The sequence below is a fragment of the Anabrus simplex genome, chromosome 1, assembly GCF_040414725.1.
Source record: "Anabrus simplex isolate iqAnaSimp1 chromosome 1, ASM4041472v1, whole genome shotgun sequence".
NCBI lineage: Eukaryota > Metazoa > Arthropoda > Insecta > Orthoptera > Tettigoniidae > Anabrus > Anabrus simplex.
In genome coordinates, this window is record NC_090265.1 from 1,627,370,848 (window position 1) to 1,627,392,451 (window position 21,604).

Sequence of the window (21,604 nt, forward strand, 5' to 3'; positions counted from 1 at the left end):
CCTTGTACAAAATCTGGTATCCAGTCATGAAGAGGCTGATAATAATAAAAAACACATTTAATTAATCTGACTTTACAACATCTTTCTTTGAAGTAAATGAATTATCTTGTTGGTGTGCTTTTTTACCACAATAATACAGTCATCCTCAGAACTGATATCAGGGATGGGGTACTTGATATCTTGTGCTTTTCTTACATAGTAGCTAGAAAAGTACAGAGCAAGAGATGTAGATTGTGTCTGTACATTAAGCCTCAGAAGAAGTGTTTCTGAAACTAAAACACCTTACAAGCAGTCATGACCTCCAAGATAAACCTTGTTGGAGTGTCATGGAGCATTGTGTGTTATCAGTACTGCTTTTGGGTGTCAAAAAATGGACACTAAAGGATTTGTCAATGAACTGACCACAGGCTTATGAAATATGAATGCATCGCAGAATGGTGGATGGACCAAGTCAAAAACGAGGAAGTACTCTTATCATGCAGGAAAATCATAAGTTCTGCAAAATGCAGGAAAGCAGCCTATTTTGGCGACATCTTCAGAAATAACAAACACAGCCAATACAAGATAGAAGGAAAATGTGGACAGAGAAGATTATCCAGGATATGGAACCATGGTTCGACATCCAAAATACAGCAAAACCTCATTGGGGAAGCACAAAATAGGAAATATTGCTGTGTGATGATCATCAACCATCACTGACGAGACACCACCAGAAGGAGAAGACAAAGATGTATGTGTGAGTGAGAGAGAGAGAGAGTTTTTTTTTTTATGTGTTCTGTGTATCATAGGTTTTTTATTTTGTCTTTTCCTTTCTTTTTTTGCTAGTGGTTTAATATTGGACCAAGTCAGAAAAAGTTTTTTGGCAATCATGGAGTATGAAAGGACTAGGATTGTGAGGAAGCAACCATGGCCTTAATTAAGGTAATTAAAGTACATTTCTCTAGAGTGAAAATGGACAAACCACGAAAAACCATCTTCTGAGCTGGCAGTGATGGCATTCAAACCCACTCTCTACTGAATGCAAGCTGACAGCAACAGGTCTGAAACATGCAGCCAATTTGCTTGGTACCATGTTTTGAAACATTAATCCCAATATTATTAAAAAACAGCCCACATTCCAAGTGCTCATACACAAGGAATGCAATAAGAAAGATCTTGGTATAATAACCATAATGACAAAGAGATTACATTTCACACAAATTAATCAAAGCAGAAAAGTATATTAGCCAAACAACTTTTGGGATATGTCTCACAGTATCTATAATCAACCCATCAGACTGAGGCCTATCTAGTGTCAAAATGTAGAAATGTACCAGTATATAAGGTGACAGGAAATAAATTATGGAATATTACCAGAGTGAAGGTGATAAAGAAGACTGGAGATCCAGGATAAACTCTGTTCCATCCCTGCTTTGATACTTTGGACAGAAAAAGAATTTTACATGCACCAATCAAGACTTGAACCTATGATGAAAAGTGAAAGGTTGGTGTTTCAATGTCTGAACCATAGAGGGGCAATATATATATCATATCAAAAATCCACTTCCTTTCAACCCTTAAGGATGATAACCACAATGTCAAGCCCCTTAAAAAGCAAGTAGCTGCCATCCTCAATACTCAACCTTTCCATTAAAAAAGGTTGGTAACAGTTGAAAGCTCTTCTGGTGAGAATAATGACATTAATATTCAATCTGATGACTTGCATAGCATTCTGCCATGATAATCTTCCCAAATGAGGATGTTATAAAAGTTTAGTCCACATTCCAAGTGCTTGCATACAAGGAATGCAACAGGGAAGACCTGAAAATGATGAGTATAATGACATACTGACTACATAAACTCTTTATCATGAATAACAGCAGCATAGTTGGAACATTAAAAACAATATAAGTACCTTTTCTCAGATGGGTAAAACAACAAAGACCAGAAAAGCTGTTTCTGTTAACAGGAGACAACATACTTTCCATTTACTTCATTTTGCTGTTTCATAACTCCATTCAGGATAAGATGACTCCATCATCTGACCAAGCACAGTATGCCAGGCAAGAAAATCATGGCTGAGGTAGTTTTGTAAAATATTATCTCCAACCAGTCAAATTCATGCCATTGAGAGCATGAAAGAGTAACCTGACTCATTTCAGAGGTGTATCATCTCAGTTGACATGTTTCTTCCTGTGGGACATCATGGTGGACCTGGAGACGAAGGCCTTGCCACACATATCACAGGCGTACGGACGTTCCCCTGTGTGGAGGCGTTTATGTATCGTTAGTGGTGAGAACTGGGTAAAACTTTGACCACACACATCACAGCGGTATGGGCGTTCACCAGTGTGGCTGCGTCGATGGCACCGTAGAGCATCGCGACGTGCAAAAGCTTTTCCGCACCACTCGCAGACGAAACTCTTCTCACCTGTATGCATTGTTGAGTGGATACGCAAGTCAACTCTTGTTAAGAAGCCTTTGCCACACACCTTTGAACAAAAAATAATAAACATTTCACTAAAGATCAATCCTCCACCTAATAATTTTCTGAAATGCAAGGAACACACAGCAATAAAAAGTTAAGAACAAAATAAGTTGATCAATATGTAAGTTCCTCTACTCTGTAAAAGCTGTTACAAGAGCAGTGTAGTAATATCAATAATCATGCATATGGCGTCTGGCTCCTTGACTGAATGGTCAGCGTAGTGGCCTTTGGTTCAGAGGGACCAGGCTTTAATTCCCGACTGGGTCAGGAATTTTAATCTTAAATGATTAGGTAATTCCCTTGCCTCGGGGATTGGGTGTCTGTGCTGACCTCTATATCCCTGTAACTCATACACCACGCACAACATTATCTTCTACCACAATAACACATAGTTTCCCACACATTAAAGCTGCCACCCACCTGCTTCGGATGGTCTGCACCAAACTAGTAATAGCCACACAAATTTATTTTATATGCACTTGGTTATATCTAGCATCATCTACTGCCTACTACAAGTAACAGTTCTCAGTTACTCAATGCTGGTAGGAGTACTGCATCACAACAGCTGCTCATGTGTTTGGAATAAATAATAATAATAATAATAATAATAATAATAATAATAATAATAATAATAATAATAATAATTGAACCGTGTAAACTGTGATCCATCCCCCCCCCAGACTACCTTTCTTCAGTGTTTTTACATTGTATGTGCTTGCAAGCTGTACTATGTATTGTGTAATTTGATGTATTTACATGTATTTTGTTTCCTATCCTTGCCCCTCTTATGGAATAAATGTATTTCTGCCCGTTCCGCATGTCTTCAGGGAAATGTACAAGTTTTCTCGCCCTGAAGAGTCTTCCCTCCCTTCCGAGCTCTCTCTCTCTCTCTCTTGCTTCGCGCCCCTCTCCAACTCCCCTCTCTTCTAGAGGGGAGTTTCGGTCCACGTGACCGCTGCTCGGCTCGCGGTTGTTGTCCTCGGCCGGCCGTGGCATTCTGCTGTTGGCACTGAGTGCAGTCTGTTATCTCCCGGGCTTGCCTTCTAGCCCGTCGAACCCGGCACGCTAGCGAGGAGGTAAGAAAGAGAGAGGGATCTTGCTACTGAAACTGTCCCCTTAAGATGTCGAAATTTGGGAAGGTGCCTGAGGTAAATACGAGATTTGTCACTGTGTAATGGTAGGAACTTTGTGCTTTGGATTTAATCCTTTTTTTTTAAGTTGATGTGTTTGATTCAATTTAAAGAAAGTACTTTCATGGCCGAAACATTCCATAGTGGGGTTAAGTAGGTGTTGCTTTTCTACGTTATTGTAATCCACTACGGATTTTCTATGTGCCTTCGGGCGTTGCGTTGGTTAAGAATTCGGAAGGCCATGCTTAATTTATTCTCAACCTTATTGTAATATTTGAAGGTCTTTCATATTATGTTCGGGAAGTTGCAAAGCGAAACCCTTCACGTATGCATGTGAACTTGTACCTGGTAGAGAGGGCTGGCTCCCTCATTAGTGTTTTGTAATAATTCTGAATGTATATACGGGTATTATCCTCTTAATTGTAAATTGTTGTTATTTGATGTTTTTAAAGCAGTTAAAGTTTCCGAACTTGTAATTAAAGAAGCTTGGCGAGATACTGTTGTTAATTGATGTTGGTATCTTTCGCTTAATACGACCTTTATCCAGCCCCTTCGGGCCGCCGCTTTTCCTAGCCCGTACCTGCCGTAGCAGCTGGTAGCTGAGCGTGGGTTGTATGGGGCTGGTGTCGTATTAGTAAATGTACTTGATCGCTTGGGAGGGGGTCTCTCGGTGTCCTTCTGCCACGTCGTGCCCCATTTTGTCTCTTAAGTCATCAAAATGTCTACTCGAGATGTAGCTTATCCGGGCTCACTCCGAAAGGAAGAATTACTGTATGAGTTGACCAAAAGGAATCTTGAATCTCGAGGTACGGTCAAGAACGATGAAGCATTATTACGAACCAACTTAGATAAGCCAGTCGTTGTACCCTGTTATACCGATGGCGAGGTGGGCAGTGCCGCGTCCTTGATTGATACTAATTTAACTGATATTGCTTCAATTATGGATTTCTTGGAAAACGACGTGGTATCTAGTCATCAGTTGAGGAGAGTTCAAGGTCGCCTCACGCATTACGTTCAGCGTATCGGGGACCTTTTGTCATTGGAGTTAAAGGATGAACTGAGGACCCAAATCAAGGACTTGGAAGGTAGAGCGGTTAGCTTGCAGGAAAAAACTGACTTATGGTTGACGAAATTGGCAGGCAAAACCAAACCTCCTGTTTTGGTCTCCGTGGTAAGTGGAGATGATTCGGATAAACCTATAGGGAATAGAGAGGTTGGAGAACAGCAAGAACAGCAACCTTTGCAATCTATCCCACCGTCAAATGTGTCTATATTCTCCAATATTCCTCATCCATTAACGCTAATGTTGAAGGGGGCCCCATACTACTCTGTCAATTCGGCGAGCGACACTGTAGCCTTCCTTCGTTTCTTGGTCGAATTCCTGGACCATGCCCTGGTTTTTGGAATTTCTCATAGTCATATATTGCAGATTATCTATCCCTTAGCGAGTGGTGAGTTGTCGTATAGGATTGTTAAGGCCATTAAGGAACAGGAAACTATTCAGCAATTCCACTCGCACTTATTGACGCATTTTATTCCAGCTAGGGCGTTAAATTCGTTTGTGCAGAAATTTTACTTCAGAGTCCAGCGTAATGATGAGTCGTTGGCTGATTTCATTTTGGATATTAAACATTACGCCAGGGTCTTCGCGCTCCATTTTTCAGAAGAGCAAATCGTATTGACTATTGTTGAGGGCATAAACCCCTTGTATCGTTCTTGTTTGTGTTTCGCGGCCCATCCCCGCAATTTTTCGGAATTGGAGGCAATGGTCGTCGCTGCGGAAGGGGTTCGTCATGCGGACACCTTGCGTACGGGAAGTAGTCCTTTATCGCCCTATGTATCCGGCGCTCCCGCTTCTAGAAAGCCTGCGGACCTGAGGTGTTATGAGTGTGGATCACGCGATCATTTACGGAATCGTTGTCCCACTAGGACTCCCGGTCGTCGCCCAGTGGGCACGTCGGCTAATGCCAGTGTTCCTAATAGGAGTAGCAATTTGGCTTGTTTTAAGTGTGGGCGTCCGGGTCATTTTGCGAAGAACTGTGCTGGAACTTCAGCGTCAAGCTGACTAGGTAAGGGGGCTTCCGTCCCTCACGGTCCCCCAGTTGATGACAGCCCTCGTTGTGCTTCTGTTCAGCCTTTATGTGATACGTTTCCGCCCGAGTGTTTACGGATTTCTGCGGATTTGAAAGGTAGTGCTCCCTTCATTAAAGTTGAAATGGGGAACGAGCCTGTATCGGCCTTGCTGGACTCGGGGAGTGTAGTTTCCTTGGTCAGCGAGAAATGGTATATCGCACATAAAGCTATATGTAAGTTTTCGGACTTGCTTCCTGTCTCTGTTTCGTGTGTATCAGCCAATTCTTCTATGGTCGATATTATAGGTAGCTTCACTAGTAAAATTAGAGTGTCTAACTTTTCTTGGAGGTTCTCCTTTTATGTAGCCAAGGATTTGTCATGTCCCGTAATCCTTGGGACAAATTTCTTTTCTTACTCCGGATTGGTTCTGGACCTACAAAAGGGGGTTTGTTGGTTCAGATTTTCTCAATCGGTAAAGATTCCCCTTGGTTCATTTAATTCTGTGTCTTTTCGGTCGGTTACGCCCCCTCAAGAGGAGATGGTATGTGATCTTAGCCATCTCCCTGAGGATCAGGCGCGGAGTGTGAGGGAGTTGTGCGACACTTTTTCGGACGTATTTTCTGAGGAATTGGGCGTGACCAATCTTTTGGAGTATAAAATTGAACACTCTGATTCAACTCCAGTAAGGATCCCCCCTTACCGTTTGTCTCCGCCTAAGATGAAGGCGCTGAAGGAGATCATCGATAAGATGCTTGACCAGGGGATTATTCAGCCGTCTACGTCCGCTTATTCCTCGCCCATCTTCCTAGTCCCTAAACCTCAGGGCGGGTTCAGGCCTGTCCTGGATTATAGGGTCCTCAATAAGAAAATTGTGTTGCAGTCCGTGCCACTCCCCGATTTACACTCCTGTTTCTCCTGGTTTAGGAAGGCTCGATATTTTACTATCTTGGATTTAAATCAAGCCTACTACCAGATCCCCTTGGCTCCTGAGTCGCGGCATGTGACGGCATTTGCCACAGACTGGAATTTATACGAATTTTTGCGCGTCCCTTTTGGGATATCGACGGGCGCCGCCGTTCTTACTAGGCTTTTGGATAAGCTGTTTTCGGACATTAAATTTAACTACCTATATCACTATCTGGATGACCTTGTGGTCTATTCTGAAACTTTTGAGGAGCACCTGTTGCACCTTAAGGAAGTGTTGATGCGCCTTCGGGAGGCGGGCCTTACCGTCAAGCTTTCTAAGGTCTCCTTTGCGAGGCCCCAGATGTCTTTTCTTGGGCATGTGGTTTCGCCTGACGGTGTTTCCGTGGACCTCTCTCGTACCCAGTCCATTCGTGAATTTGCCCCCCCCCCCTACGGATGTGAAAGGCGTAGCTCGGTTTGTCGGCATGATGAATTTTTTTCGCAAGTTAATTCCGGACTTCGCTAAGCGTGCCAGCCCGCTTAACTCCTTGCGTCGGAAAGGGGTTAAATTTCATTGGGGACCCTCTCAGCAGGCCGCCTTTGAAGATCTTAAGTTGGCCATCTCCAACGCGCCTATTCTTGCCATGCCCGATTTTTCTAAACCGTTTATAGTTCAAACCGATGCTTCTGCATCCGCTGTCGCCGCGGTGTTGTTGAAGGAGTCAGAATTTGGCAGACGCCCGATTGCCTATGCATCCAGGACCTTGTCCGCCCTGGAATCGAAATACTCGGTGTACGAGCTTGAAGGTTTAGCCGTGTTATTTGCCCTCGAGAAGTTCCGGATGTATTTAGAGCACGTTAAATTCCAACTTGAAACGGACAACCAGGCGTTGAGCTGGGTTCTGGGTCGTCCTCGAAGAACTGGCCGTTTGGCCCGGTGGGCGATCAGGATCTCTGCCTTTCAGTTCGAAGTGCGCCACATCCGAGGGTCGGATAATATTTTGGCTGATTCTTTAAGCCGTATGTACTTTCCCGAGGTGGTTCAAGATGATGAACCCTTTGCTGTTGAGTCCCTTGCCCTGCCGATTTCTGCGGCGTTTCTGTCAGATACCCCCATATTGTATCATGACATTGGAAAAATTCAAAGAGAAGACCCTTACTTGGGACCCATCATCCAAGATTTAGAGCTAGGTAAACCGGTTGCTCCCTACGAGTTACGGAACGGAGTCCTGTGTTGTACGGCTCGCCATGATAAAAGGATGAAGGTGGTGGTACCTGCCGTTCTCGTGCCCATGATTTTTAAATATTTTCATGAGTCTCCCCTTGCGGGCCATCTCGGGGTCTTTAAAACAAGAGAGAAAATCCGTGAGAATGTCATTTGGAAGGGATTGGATGGTGAAGTCCACGAATTGGTTAGAGCTTGCAAGCTTTGTAAAATTAGCAAGCCACCGCTGAATACTAAGGTCGGATTTCTATCTTCTTCTCAAGCTACTCGCCCTATGCAGCGTATGTTTATAGACTACGTTGGGCCCCTCCCCAAATCGAAAGGGGATGGTAATAGGTTCATTCTTGTTTGTGTTGATGCTTTCACTCGCTTTACCTGGATGTTTCCTACCAAGCTTGCTACTGCTGACACCACGGTAAGGTGTCTGAAAAGCATTTTTTCTACGTTTGGGCCTTGTCAAGTTTTAGTTTCCGATAATTCGAGGGCTTTTACGTCCAATTGCTTTAAAAAATTCTGTTTCGGCCTTTCTATCTCTCACGTTACGACCTCTGCTTACTATCCTCAGCCGTCGTACGCGGAGAGGGTAAACCGTAATTTGCGCTCGGCGCTTATCGCCTTCCATCATGAAGATATTTGGAGGTGGGATACGACTGTTCCTTGGTTAACCTATGCTTTCAATACTGCTGTTCATGAGGCGCATAAGTCCTCCCCGTTCTCTCTCATGTTTGGTTTCATACCTAACTCACCCTTGTCAAATTTGTGGAATATAAACGATCTGTTGCCGGAGAATATCGATCCTCCTAATGTTAGGGCTACGTGGAAACGTGCTATGGCTAACCTTAAGGTCTTTAATTTAAGGAAGTAGCAACGTTACAATCAGGGGCGAAAACCTGTCAGCCTGGCCGTCGGTGATAAGGTTTTTGTGAAGAATTTTGTACCTTCGAGTAAGCTCTCCCCCCGATTTTGGGGGCCTTGTACTGTTATTAAATTTTTGACTCCTGTCACATTGCTCCTGAGGGATCCCGTGGCGGAGAGGGTGTTTAGAGTCCACCTCTCTCAAGTCAAGCCTGCTTAAATTGTTGGTGCTATTTGCACCAAGTTCGCCTCGCTTCGAATTACTTGTGGAGGGTTTCCTTAGTTAAGTATGATATCTTGTTGTATTTTAAAATGTTTACCATTGTCAAACGGTATCTTTTGATTAATTGTTTTTGTATTTCCTTTTACCTCACGCCCCTTCCGGCCTTTCTCTCCCTCCCTTCCTTTGTTTCCCGGCTTACCTCCGCGCTGCTGCCGGGTCCTTGTGCGGCCTGGCGTTGTCGACCTACCCCCGGTCCTTCCTTGAAAAGTGCAAAGAGACAGATTTCTGTTGGCTCTGTTATTTTTCCAGTCATTTGGTGCGTCCTGTTGCCGAGCTCTCTGAGAGGGCCCCTCGGTGGAGCTGTTGGAGCGTCTTGCCCTGGCTGTGACCTGTTTTTCGGCTCCTCATGGACCATGTTACGCCTTCGGAGCCCCTATCTTCGTGACTATCTGTTCTTATGGCGCAGAACTCTTTCTGGTTGCTCACCTGCTGCGACCTAGTTTTGTCAAGGACCGAGTGGGAAATTCGTCGCTGTAACTTATTCGCCAAGTTCCTGTGCCGCTTATGAACTTTTGGTGTGGCTCAAATTCCTTCTTCCGAGTCCACTTGTTATTCTACAAAGGTCTGCTCCTAGTAACAGGAGATTTTTAAGGCACAGAACCTCCTTATGTGCATTTTAATTCAAATTTGAATTTGAAGTTTTGAAGTGATTTTGGGAATGTGTGCTCCTTGAACTAGGAGAATTTTCCAACCGCATGGAACTCCTTTTAGAAGAACTGCATTTATATTTTATCTTTAAGGTCTACTTTCATCTTTTCCAGCGTCGGCTTTAAGGCGGGGAGGATCTGAACCGTGTAAACTGTGATCCCCCCCCCCAGACTATCTTTCTTCAGTGTTTTTACATTGTATGTGCTTGCAAGCTGTACTATGTATTGTGTAATTTGATGTATTTACATGTATTTTGTTTCCTATCCCTGCCCCTCTTATGGAATAAATGTATTTCTGCCCGTTCCGCATGTCTTCAGGGAAATGTAGAAGTTTTCTCGCCCTGAAGAGTCCTCCCTCCCTTCCGAGCTCTCTCTCTCTCTCTTGCTTCGCGCCCCTCTCCATCTAGAGGGGAGTTTCGGTCCACGTGACCGCTGCTCGGCTCGCGGTTGTTGTCCTCGGCCGGCCGTGGCATTCTGCTGTTGGCACTGAGTGCAGTCTGTTATCTCCCGGGCTTGCCTTCTAGCCCGTCGAACCCGGCACGCTAGCGCGGAGGTAAGAAAGAGAGAGGGATCTTGCTATTGAAACTGCTATTGAAACTGTCCCCTTAAGATGTCGAAATTTGGGAAGGTGCCTGAGGTAAATACGAGATTTGTCACTGTGTAATGGTAGGAACTTTGTGCTTTGGATTTAATCCTTTTTTTTTTTAAGTTGATGTGTTTGATTCAATTTAAAGAAAGTACTTTCATGGCCGAAACATTCCATAGTGGGGTTAAGTAGGTGTTGCTTTTCTACGTTATTGTAATCCACTACGGATTTTCTATGTGCCTTCGGGCGTTGCGTTGGTTAAGAATTCGGAAGGCCATGCTTAATTTATTTTCAACCTTATTGTAATATTTGAAGGTCTTTCATATTATGTTCGGGAAGTTGCAAAGCGAAACCCTTCACGTATGCATGTGAACTTGTACCTGGTAGAGAGGGCTGGCTCCCTCATTAGTGTTTTGTAATAATTCTGAATGTATATACGGGTATTATCCTCTTAATTGTAAATTGTTGTTATTTGATGTTTTTAAAGCAGTTAAAGTTTCCGAACTTGTAATTAAAGAAGCTTGGCGAGATATCGTTGTTAATTGATGTTGGTATCTTTCGCTTAATACGACCTTTATCCAGCCCCTTCGGGCCGCCGCTTTTCCTAGCCCGTACCTGCCGTAGCAATAATGTCCCGAGAATGACGTTAAACTGCGTCCACAAACCGAGTGACCACCGGTATAAGTGGTCCTCCTCTACCAAGTGCCAACGGCCTCTTCGGAGGGCGGATGAGCGGGTAGAGGTTCAGGGCACTCTCTTGCCCTTGGGGTGGGAAACTGCCCCTAAAGGCGGAAGAGCCACTAGATGGCCAACGGCATAGGATAATAATAAATCCAGTAGTGTCTGTTCACCTATTTGGTGAGGCAACTGGTCAACGTCTGTACTCCGAGTTGGAGCGGCTGCCTCAGAAAACCTTCAGGAACTCACCCACCTGACTGTACTCCGATCCCTCAGGATCAACCCAATCGCTTGAGAACAAGCACACCATGATTCGTGCAAGTAAGAACAACATTACTCCAGGTGGTAACCAATCCACCCGCCAACTGAAAACGAAGGCGGCAACCGGCCACTCGGATTCTGGAGGAGCCGGGCTGACACGAAAGAGAGAGTCGGAGCTCTCTGGCAAACTTCCCACTAAAACGCCCTTCTACGTCGGCACGCTAAACGTAAACACACTCCTACAAGTAGGAAAACTTCTCAGATTAACATCAGAATTAGATCAGCAAAAAATCCAGCTACTCGCCGTGCAAGAGACCAGACTCACTGAGTCAGAGACGTCAGAATATGGTAACTACCGCATTTTCAAGAGCAAAACTACACGAACAGTAGGAAAAGCCACACCAATGTTAGGCATGGCCTTTTTCGTACACAAAAAGATCGTGAACTCCGTAGAAGAGATCATACCCATAAACAACAGACTAATGACCTTACGACTTCGCTGTGCAAATCGCCATTACACCTTTGTAAATGCCCACGCACCCACTAACGACTGCAAAGATCAGAAACAAACAGAAAACTTCTGGAACAAACTTGAAACCACACTCATCAAAATACCTGAAAAAGACACCATCATTCTCCTCGGCGATTTCAACGGTAAAATTGGTAAAGAAAAGTGCTACAGAAAAACCGCAGGAAGATTCTCAGCACACGCAAAGACCAACAAAAATGGCAAATGCCTCATTGAGCTCTGTCAACAACACGACCTGAAAACCATGTCAACATCCCTACGGAAAAACCCCAATAAGCTCTTCACATGGGAATCACCCAACACCTGCTGCGGCAAACACCAGATCGATCATGTCGCCATCTCCTTCCCAGCACAAAAAGAAGTACACAACGTTCAAGTCCGCAGAGGAGCCAACATTGACTCGGACCATCATCTAACAAGAATCAAAGTGAAATTTACCCCAAAACGCTTCTACCAGAAATCTACCAGAAGGCAAACAAAAAATTGGACACAGCACAAATAAAAACATCAAATCTCAGGGAAACATGGGAATAAATCCCAGCCAAAACGTGGAACGAATTCCACGAAAAGATCATGAAGAGTGCATCAGAGCAAATCCCACTACAGAAAAAGAGCAGACACCCGTTTTGGAACACCGAATGTGACCAAGCCATATTGAATAGAAAAAACGCATACCAGAAGTTCATTAGTAACCGTACACCTGAAAACGAAGAAAAATTCCGCGAAGTCCGCAGACAGACCTCTAAACTCATCAGACAAACCAAGAGGAAATACCTGGAGGACCAACTGAAGTCGGCCGAACAGGACTTCCGCAACTACAACACCAGAGATTTTTACAGCGTCTTCCGCAACAGATTAAACGGGTACACGCCCAAGAACCTCTGCTTCAGAAAACAAAACGAAAAATTGGCACTCACAGATGACGAAAACACCAAGGAACTCGCAAGATACTTCGAGTCACTACTCAACTGCCCAGAACCAACGGAGAGGTTTCCACTTAAATCCCACCCGAACCCAAACCCAGACTCGTCCCCACCTACACAAGAGGAAATACACCGACACATACAACGACTGAAAAACAACAAGGCATCCGGAGACGACGGCATCATAGCAGAGCTTCTTAAACATATAGGAAAGAATTCTCTCCAAGAACTCACACAAATCATACAAGAAATTTGGACAACGGAAAAACTACCAGAAAATTGGACAAACGCCCTCCTCGTTCCACTTCACAAAAAAGGTGACCGAACAGATGTGAACAATTACAGGGGTATTTTCCCTGGTGCAAGTCACATACAAAATCCTCTCTGCAGTCCTCCTCCAAAGAACACAGGAACAACTAGAACCACTCATAGGCGAATACCAAGCGGGCTTCAGGCCCCACACATCCTGTGCAGAACAGATACTCAACCTGAAAACCATCTTGAAACTACGACACACAAGAAAACAACCCACAATCTGCACCTTCGTGGACTTCCAGAAAGCATACGACTCCATTGACCGGCAATCTCTCTTCCAAACACTGAGTGAGTACGGACTGGACAACAAGACTCAAAAAATCATCAGACTAACTCTCACCAACACAACCTCCCAAGTAAAATTCATGGGAAATATATCTGAAAAATTTCAGATAAAAACCGGTGTCCGACAAGGAGATGGACTTTCCCCACTACTCTTTAACATAGCCCTGGACAAAATCATGAGAGAATGGGAACAAGCTCTAAAAGCTCAAGGAAATTGGCAACCATTAAGTATGACAAGAAGACATGTAAAAATCTCCTGTCTCACTTTCGCAGATGATCTCGCGATCCTTGCAACAAACGAACAACAGGCAATCAGCCAAATCGAAACTCTCGAGAAATGCTCAGAAAAATTCGGCCTACAAATCTCCTTCTCAAAAACCAAGGTCATGTGCAACCACTGCAGCCTCCAGAATTTGAACATGAAATTTGGCACAATCGAAAAAGTAACTGAGTTCCGATATCTCGGAGAAATTATAGTACCAACAGGAAAAGAACAGAAGGCCATCGAGGTCCGCATCCAAAAAATGAAGAGAGCCCTCGGCCGAACACAAAACATTTACAACAAAAAATGCCTTTCAATCTTCACCAAAATTTGACATTACAACACTGTGATCAAACCTGAAATACTATACGCGAGTGAAACACTGGATCTCCACAGGAAAACAGTACTCGAAGACATCCTGAAAGAGGAACGTAAAATCATCAGAAAAATTCTCGGCCCAAAACTGACTGACGAAGGATATAGACTGCAATCTCGTACAAAAACCGAGGAGCTCTCAAACCTTGCGGCCGACATCAGAAAAAGACGCCTGAAATTTTACGGACACATCAAACGCCTTCCAGAAAACAGACTGACAAGAATCTTACTTGAGGCAACATAAAACATCAAAACAAATAGGTGGACAACGGAAATCCGCCAAGACCTGGAAAAATCAGGAATCAAAGTGGCCGACATCGCTAACCGAACCTGCTACAGAACGAAAATCAACAAGTGGGAAGTAGAGTCAGAGAGAAACCACAAGAAGAAGACAGGAGCTAAGTGGACAGAAGAACGAAGAACCACGATGAGAGAAAAACTGAAGGCTGCCTGGCAAAGAAGGAAATGCACAACTTCTAAGTGAGCTTTGCGTGATCAGTTTTCTGGTCTTTTTCGCATCTAATAATAATAATAATAATAATAATAATAATAATAATAATAATAATAATAATAATAATAATAATAATAATGTTACTGATTTTCTGTCCCACTAACTACTTCTACGGTTTTCGGAGATGCCGAGGTGCCGGAATTTTATCCCACAGGAGTTTTTTAATATGCCAGTAAACCTACCGACACAAGGCTGACGTATCTGAGCACCATTGGTGTAGGAAGAAGTGAGTGCCATGATCCAAAACAAAAGTGGGAAAATGGCTATATACCTAATGAAATCCACAACACATTCATTTCTGTGTATGGTGATTTCATAATGTCTGTGCAAATGATGCAAAGGTGGTGCAAAAATTTCACTGAAGGGGCAGAGCTTATTTTTATGAAGCCCAATCTGGTTGTCCCAACACTGCCAACAGTGCTGAAACTATTGTAAAAGTGAATGAAATGATCTAAGGAAACAGAAGAATCAAGGTTTGAGAAGAGACGATCATGTTGAACATTTCCATTGAAATAGTTCTTTGTCAGCTTACTTGTGAACCATCGTCAGATGAAAATGGGCTGCAGCCTAGTTAATCTAAAGCAACACCACAAAGACAGACATGCCTTCAACATGTTTATTATTAGAGGAGATATGACATTAACTCATTAAGAGAACATCAATGAATACAAACATCCGGCTTATCCCAGAAGAAAAGATACAGCAAGGTGCTGTTTTCCATATTTTGGGATGCTTGCATTTGGCTGAACAAACATAAGCCAAAATTGCTACCCTATCCTCTCTACAGCTGTGATTTTCATTTGCTTCTGCTCATTGAATATCTTGAACAAGGGAATACAGTTGTAACCTGACAAACCCCGGTCAGATATTATTATTATTATTATTATTGTCATTATTATTATTATTATTATTATTATTATTATTATTATTATTATTATTATTATTATTATTTATTCATGTGTATATTTCATTTATGTGTGTATTTAGCCGTCGCGGCTTAGTAACTCTTTTTGGAACTCTCGTTATTATGGATACTCTCTATATTTTATTTGGGACTAGTGTGTTTCGATCACTCAGTTTATCTCCCGGTTGTGTACGTGACGAGTCTCCGAGCGGGGGTTTACGTGTTGACGGAGCTGAGGTGGAAAATTCCAGGAACTGGGCTATTTTAAGATGCTGTTGTGTTGGCTTGGGCTAGTGTGGTGCAAGCACGCGTCGGCAGTTGGAAGTTGCAGCTTGCAGTGTGCAGATGTGATACTGGTGGTAATCGGAGAGGTGTTTTGTACGAGTTGTGGGAAGATGTCCCATGCCATGTTGGGAGTTCGAGATCTGCTGTTGAAGGAACCAGGGAGAAAGATGCTGGAGTGTAACAACATTCTATGGTTATGAATGTTAGCCATATATAATTCTACGGAGAGTCTACGTAAGGTAACGTGTTGGGCCTTTTCAAACTATACCAACGCCATCAGCAAAGTGGAGTCCATTCTTGAAAAATGAGTCATGACTGCGTGTGAATATTTTGCGTTGCGGAATAAACTGAGTACCAGTTATTGAGAGAGAGTTATTTCATAAATTAAGACATTTATTATTTATATCAATATTCTCTTTATTTTGTTATATATGTTCAAGGGTGTATCACGACGAACTCTGCTCGGATTTCTAGGTAAATACAGGTTTAATTGACTAAGTATATTGTATGAGATTAATATATATTCTGTTTAATTTCTATGGGTGGGGGAAATTACCAGATGGACTCCTTTTCCAATATTAATTTTTTAGGTATCAAGTGATTCAGATCTCCTTGTCACAAGGCAACGACCCTGAAGATGAGTTTCAACAGCCGGCAAAGTTTAAGAATTATTTATTTGTATATTTATGGCTCCCAAATTCCATTAGTCATTATTATTTATATTTATATTTAATAGAGATTTCACAGTCAATGGCATTCAGTATTGCTGAACCATGGGAAAACTAAAATCAGCAATTTGACAGGGCTGCTGACAGTGGGGTTTGAACTCACTATCTTCAGAATGCAAGCTCACAGCTGTGCGCCCATAACCACACAGCCAACTTGCTTGGTAATGTAACTAGGCATGTTTATATTGCCACATAAACATGTTACAACATAAGGACATTTTAATATTGAATGACCATCTATAAGGTCTCTTCATTCTTTTGGAAAGCACTTTCTAAGCCAATGAGCTTTCACGTTTGATAGCAGCTCTTGTATGGAAATATATATTATATATGAACTAAAGAGGAAGGGAAGAGAGGAATAGTCACCTTGCTTCATAAATATCCAGTTTGAGAAATCTATCAATGAGTACGGCTCAACCTTCAAGATTAAATTTATATCACAATTGGAAAAAACTGAAAGTCGCTTCTCTGTCTTAACAGGTATATTATAATCATAATATAATACACACCACTTAGACACAAATAGTGTAAATATGTTTTGAGTGTTCCTACCATTCTTAAATCCAGAACAACTCTTCTATAATTTTCAAGAAGTGATAAAAAGAGGTATATCACAGGTAAACTGAGGAAAATGTGATTTACTCAGTAATCCAGTGCTTAAAATTATTTGTAATGCATAACTAGTGTTCACTTTAGGAAACCATTACCAAAAGGAATATCAGTAGCAGGTACTGGACACAACACTACTCAAATCCATGTAATAGAATTACAGTCTAATGTATCACTTATTTCAAAAAGCATCCTAAATGCTTTGAAATTAAAAAGAAACATTTTGCTGGTAACTTTATTATTCACTGCAGATCCACTCTTGGAAATTTAAATCACTGAGGGTGTGCAACTTCTGCAGAGATTTTGATACTTAATGTAAAGCAAGGAGTTGAAGATTTTTATTTCAACTGTTTATACATACTGTATATTACAGTATAATCCTGCCAGTTCATGCTAATTGGGACTGAAGTCTGTTTGGATTGGCAAAAATTTGAATTAATGGGGTTCATTTATAATCAATATAATTAGGTAGCAGGTAGGGACCCTCTTCGGAGGCAGCCCTACCCAGGGAGTGGCGCCCCTGCCTATGTGAGTCGCAGAGCACTCTGACCCAGTGTGCAACATCTGGTATGGGTCCCAGCTCAGGGTTACGAGTGAAGACCTCAGCGGCATCTACGGCAGAGAAGGTGGACTTCGGTACGGCGGAGATGGCGGAAGGGGCATACCCGTAGCGTCTGTACTCCAGAGGAGCGGCTACGAAAGGCGTCTGTCTCCATGTTAGGGGCGGCCTAATTTTGAACCTGGCAGTAGGTATAAAATGCCTTTGGGTGTGGTGAGCCCATCGTAACAATAGCCTATATGGACAAAGCAGATATGGTGCCTCGGAAAAGGGTCCCTACCTGCTACCTAATTATATTGAAAAATGGGCAACCAGCACCAAACTACATCAAAATTGCAACAGTAAATGTACTGACTCTGACGGGAAAGACAGAAGAACTGGTTGACTTTATGATAGAAAAAGATATAGCCATACTTGGACTGTGCGAGACCAAGAAGAGGGGTACAGGGGAGATCCCTTTGAGAGAAGGATACAGGCTGTATTACAGCGGAGGACCTGAAGCAAAAAATGGAGTGGCCATCATACTTAGAAGAGAAATCCAAGAATATGTGGAATATACAAAGTACGTCAGCGATAGGATGATGATGATGAGACTCCAGTTTGAAAATGGCGTGAAAGATCTTTTTCAGTTGTATGCCCCACAAACTGGTTGCATAGATGAACATCTAGAGGACTTCTTAGAGGAAGTAGAGAGACAGATAGAAGATAAGAAAGTACTATTGATGGGAGATCTAAATGCACAAGTTGGAATGGAAAGACAAGGAAAGGAAGATGTTGTGGGGCCCTTTGGATATGGAAATGTAAATCCAGAAGGTGAGTTGTTGGTGGATTTTTGCATGAGGAATCAAATGATTGTTGGAAAACACCTGGTTTAGGAAGAAGGAACAGTCAGAAGATTACAAGGTATGGTTGGGGAGACAGACGAACAAAGACCATGATTGATTATATAATCATAGAGAAAGAACACCGGAAGAACCTTGTAGATGTAACAGCCATGCCTGAAGAAGCCTTTGGTGGAGATCATAGAGTAGTGATAGGAAAATTGAAAGTTGGAAAGATTGAAAAACCCCAATTAAGAAGAGAGAAAAGAATTAAAGTATGGAAGTTGAAGGGGAAAAGCATACAAGAAGAATTTCAAAGGGAAATAATACCCTTGGTACCCAGGACAGAGGTGGGGAATGTTGAAGAGGAATGGAAAAGATTTAAGGAAGCACTGGTTGGATGTGCAGAAAAGGTGTGTGGTAGAACATCAGGAAAGGTGAAAGACAAAGAAACACACTGGTGGAATGATAGGGTAAAGATTAAAGTGAAGGAAAAGAAAATGGCATGGAAAGCATGGAAAACATCTAAGACTGAAGAAAGTAGAAGAAAATATCTGGAGGCAAAGAATTTGGCCAAGAAAGTACTGGAGGAAGAAAAGAGGAAAAGCTGGGCCTTATTCACATAGAAATTGAGAGATGATACGCAGGGCAGCAAGAAATTACTGTATAGTATCTTAAGAAACAAAAAGAGAGATCAAGTAAACACCAGATTTGTGAAGGATGAAGGTGGCATAATTTTAACAAAGCCAGAAGAAATAAGAAATAGATGGAGAGAGTATTTTCAGAAGCTGCTGAACATAAGAACGGATGACAGTCATTCAATGGACGACCAGGAAAGGCAATTAGTTGATGAAGAAATGGATAAAGAAATTACAATGAATGAAATTGAAATGGCAGTAAGAAAGATGAAGAATGGAAAAACTGCTGGAATAGATGAAATTTCAGTGGAGATGATAAAGGCAGCTGGAGCTGTAGGCCTGCAGTGGACATATCGAGTTCTCAGGAATGTCTGGGAGAATAAGGAGGTCCCTGAGGATTGCCAAAAAGGAATAATCATCCCAATTTTCAAGAAAGGTGATAAGAAAGTTTTGAAGAACTACAGGGGAATTACTCTAATATCCCATGTTGCTAAGATAATGGAAAGGATACTGGAAAGTAGAATAAGGTTGAGGGTTGAGAATCAGATACAAGAAAATCAGTTTGGTTTCAGAAGTGGAAGGTCAACAATAGAGCCCATTTTCATTATGAGACAACTAATGGAAAAGCATTGGGAGTACGGGAATGATATGGTGATGACATTCATTGACATTGAAAAGGCATATGACAGTGTCCCCAGGACGAAAGTTTGGGACAGTCTGGTGCAAAAAGGAATTGGACAGGGATTAATAAAAATGAGCATGGCATTGTATAAGGAATGTTATAGTTGCGTGCAAACCCAAGTTGGCAGGACAAGTTGGTTCAAAATAACTAGTGGGCTGAGACAGGGAAGTGTTCTATCACTAATCCTGTTTACAATAGTAATGGATGACATCATGAGAACAGCAAAAGCAGCATATGGAGGAAGAGAAATGAACATGATGTTATTTGCAGATGATATTGTGATTTGGGGAGAAGACGGCAGGAAGGTTCAAGAACAGTTGAATGTGGTGAATGGGATGATCGAAGAATGTGAATTGAAAATAAGTGTAGAAAAGAATAAAACTCTTGTTATGACTAGAGGGGAGAAAGAAGGGAAAGGTCAGATTAGACTTGCAGACAAGCCCCTGGAAGTAGTGGAAACGTTTAAATACCTGGGGAGTGAATTAATGGAGAATGCTCGACTGGATGCTGAGATCAGTAAAAGGATTCAAGCTGGAAGTTGTTTCTATCATAGTGTAAGAAACATGTTATGGGACAAAGATGTGCCAACGGAAGCAAAGGATATTATGTACAAGATGTATTACGTACCCATAACAACTTACGGAGCAGAAACTTGGACAATGACAAAGAAGGATGAGAGTCGAATACAGGCAGCCGAAATAAAGTTCTTGAGGAGTATGATACAGAAGAGTAGAAGAGACAAAATAAGGAATGAGAAAATCCGGGAAGAAATTGGAGTGGAAAAAATTAATGAGAAGAGCCAACTAAGATGGTTTGGGCACATAAAGCGAATGAGCGATGAAAGAATGCCAAAAAAGGTGATGGAAATGCAAATCCAAGGAAGGAGAGGCCGTGGAGACCACGATTGAGATGGAAGGATACCATCCAACGTAGCATTATAGAAAGAAACCTGGACTGGGACACAGTGTTGGAGGAGGAGTGGTGGAAAGACCGAAGAAAGTGGAGAGGAACCATATTTGGCCCTACCCGGCTACAGCTGGATAAAGGGAAATGATGATGATGATGATGATGATGATAATTAGGCCTATATATGAAGTCGAAGATGTAGCAGATGCAGGCCACTACCTGGAACTACTTATTTGCATGCAGCAAATAAAGTTGGAGACATACTTGCAGAACACAGGGCAACCTCACAGCACTACAGCAGTGGACATAATGTTTATCAAATGATGGTGGAGTACTGAGTTATCCTCATGATTTTTATTTTCACATCAGCAGAAATTGACAATTTTTTGTAATAATGAGTGATGCATTGTTTTATCATTTTGAATCTGCTGATCTGTACCATAATTATATATTGTATTATTTGACAGTACATTTTGTGTTCTAAAGTGTTACACAAGTCTGAAATTTCTTTGATAATTTTCCTTTCATAAATTTTTGGGTTTGATTTATCCAGATTTTTGGACTAGCAGGGTTTGGATTAACAGGGCTCCACTGTATAATTATTTTATTTAAAAAAAAAGTGAAATCCATTTCCTGTCAGTTTCAACTTAGTTAATCTATTAGTGTGGGGTTTTTAGTCTCCATTAATTTTGACAGAATGAACAACCTTTGTGAGCACTTTAAACATAAAATTAAATCTAGAGCTGCGAGTTTCATGTAGAAAAATATATCTATTTGAATCTGACACTAATGTATCATTTGACATTGCTCTAACTTGCCATTACCAAGTAAGAGTGATAATTCCCATGGTGCTATTTTCATTTCATGAGAAATTTCAAAGTGATGAAAGTTAGTCGGTCAAAAAATCTTGGAGCGTCAGTCCTTGGAAGCAGGTAGACAGTAGCTAATTTCTAAAGGGAAAGGAATACAGTCATCAGTGTGGTGTTAATTATATGAGTTAAGACTGAAATAAGTATGTCGAGGGTGAAAAACAAAAGATGAACGTGAGGGAACCTGATACAAATTAAGAGGAAGCAATACCAGAATCAGGGGCACCATGGTTGCCAGCTCATGCTCTAAAGTTCTTTGAAAACATTTAAGAAAAAGCAATTACTGAAATAA

General features: G+C 42.1%; 1 protein-coding gene across 1 annotated transcript in view; it reads right to left on the reverse strand.

Annotated features, from left to right (window-relative positions):
- Positions 1-1,609: 1,609 nt before the first annotated feature.
- The window catches only part of LOC136858608 (zinc finger protein 260), a 225,187-nt gene continuing 205,192 nt past the window's right edge, over positions 1,610-21,604 (reverse strand). The window contains exons 5-6 of the mRNA XM_067138297.2: positions 1,895-2,471; positions 1,610-1,800 (exon numbers count right to left, since the gene is read on the reverse strand). Of these exons, the coding sequence (XP_066994398.2) occupies positions 2,154-2,471 (318 nt within the window). The 3' untranslated portion in view covers positions 1,610-1,800; positions 1,895-2,153. The remainder of the gene's footprint in view (positions 1,801-1,894; positions 2,472-21,604) is intronic.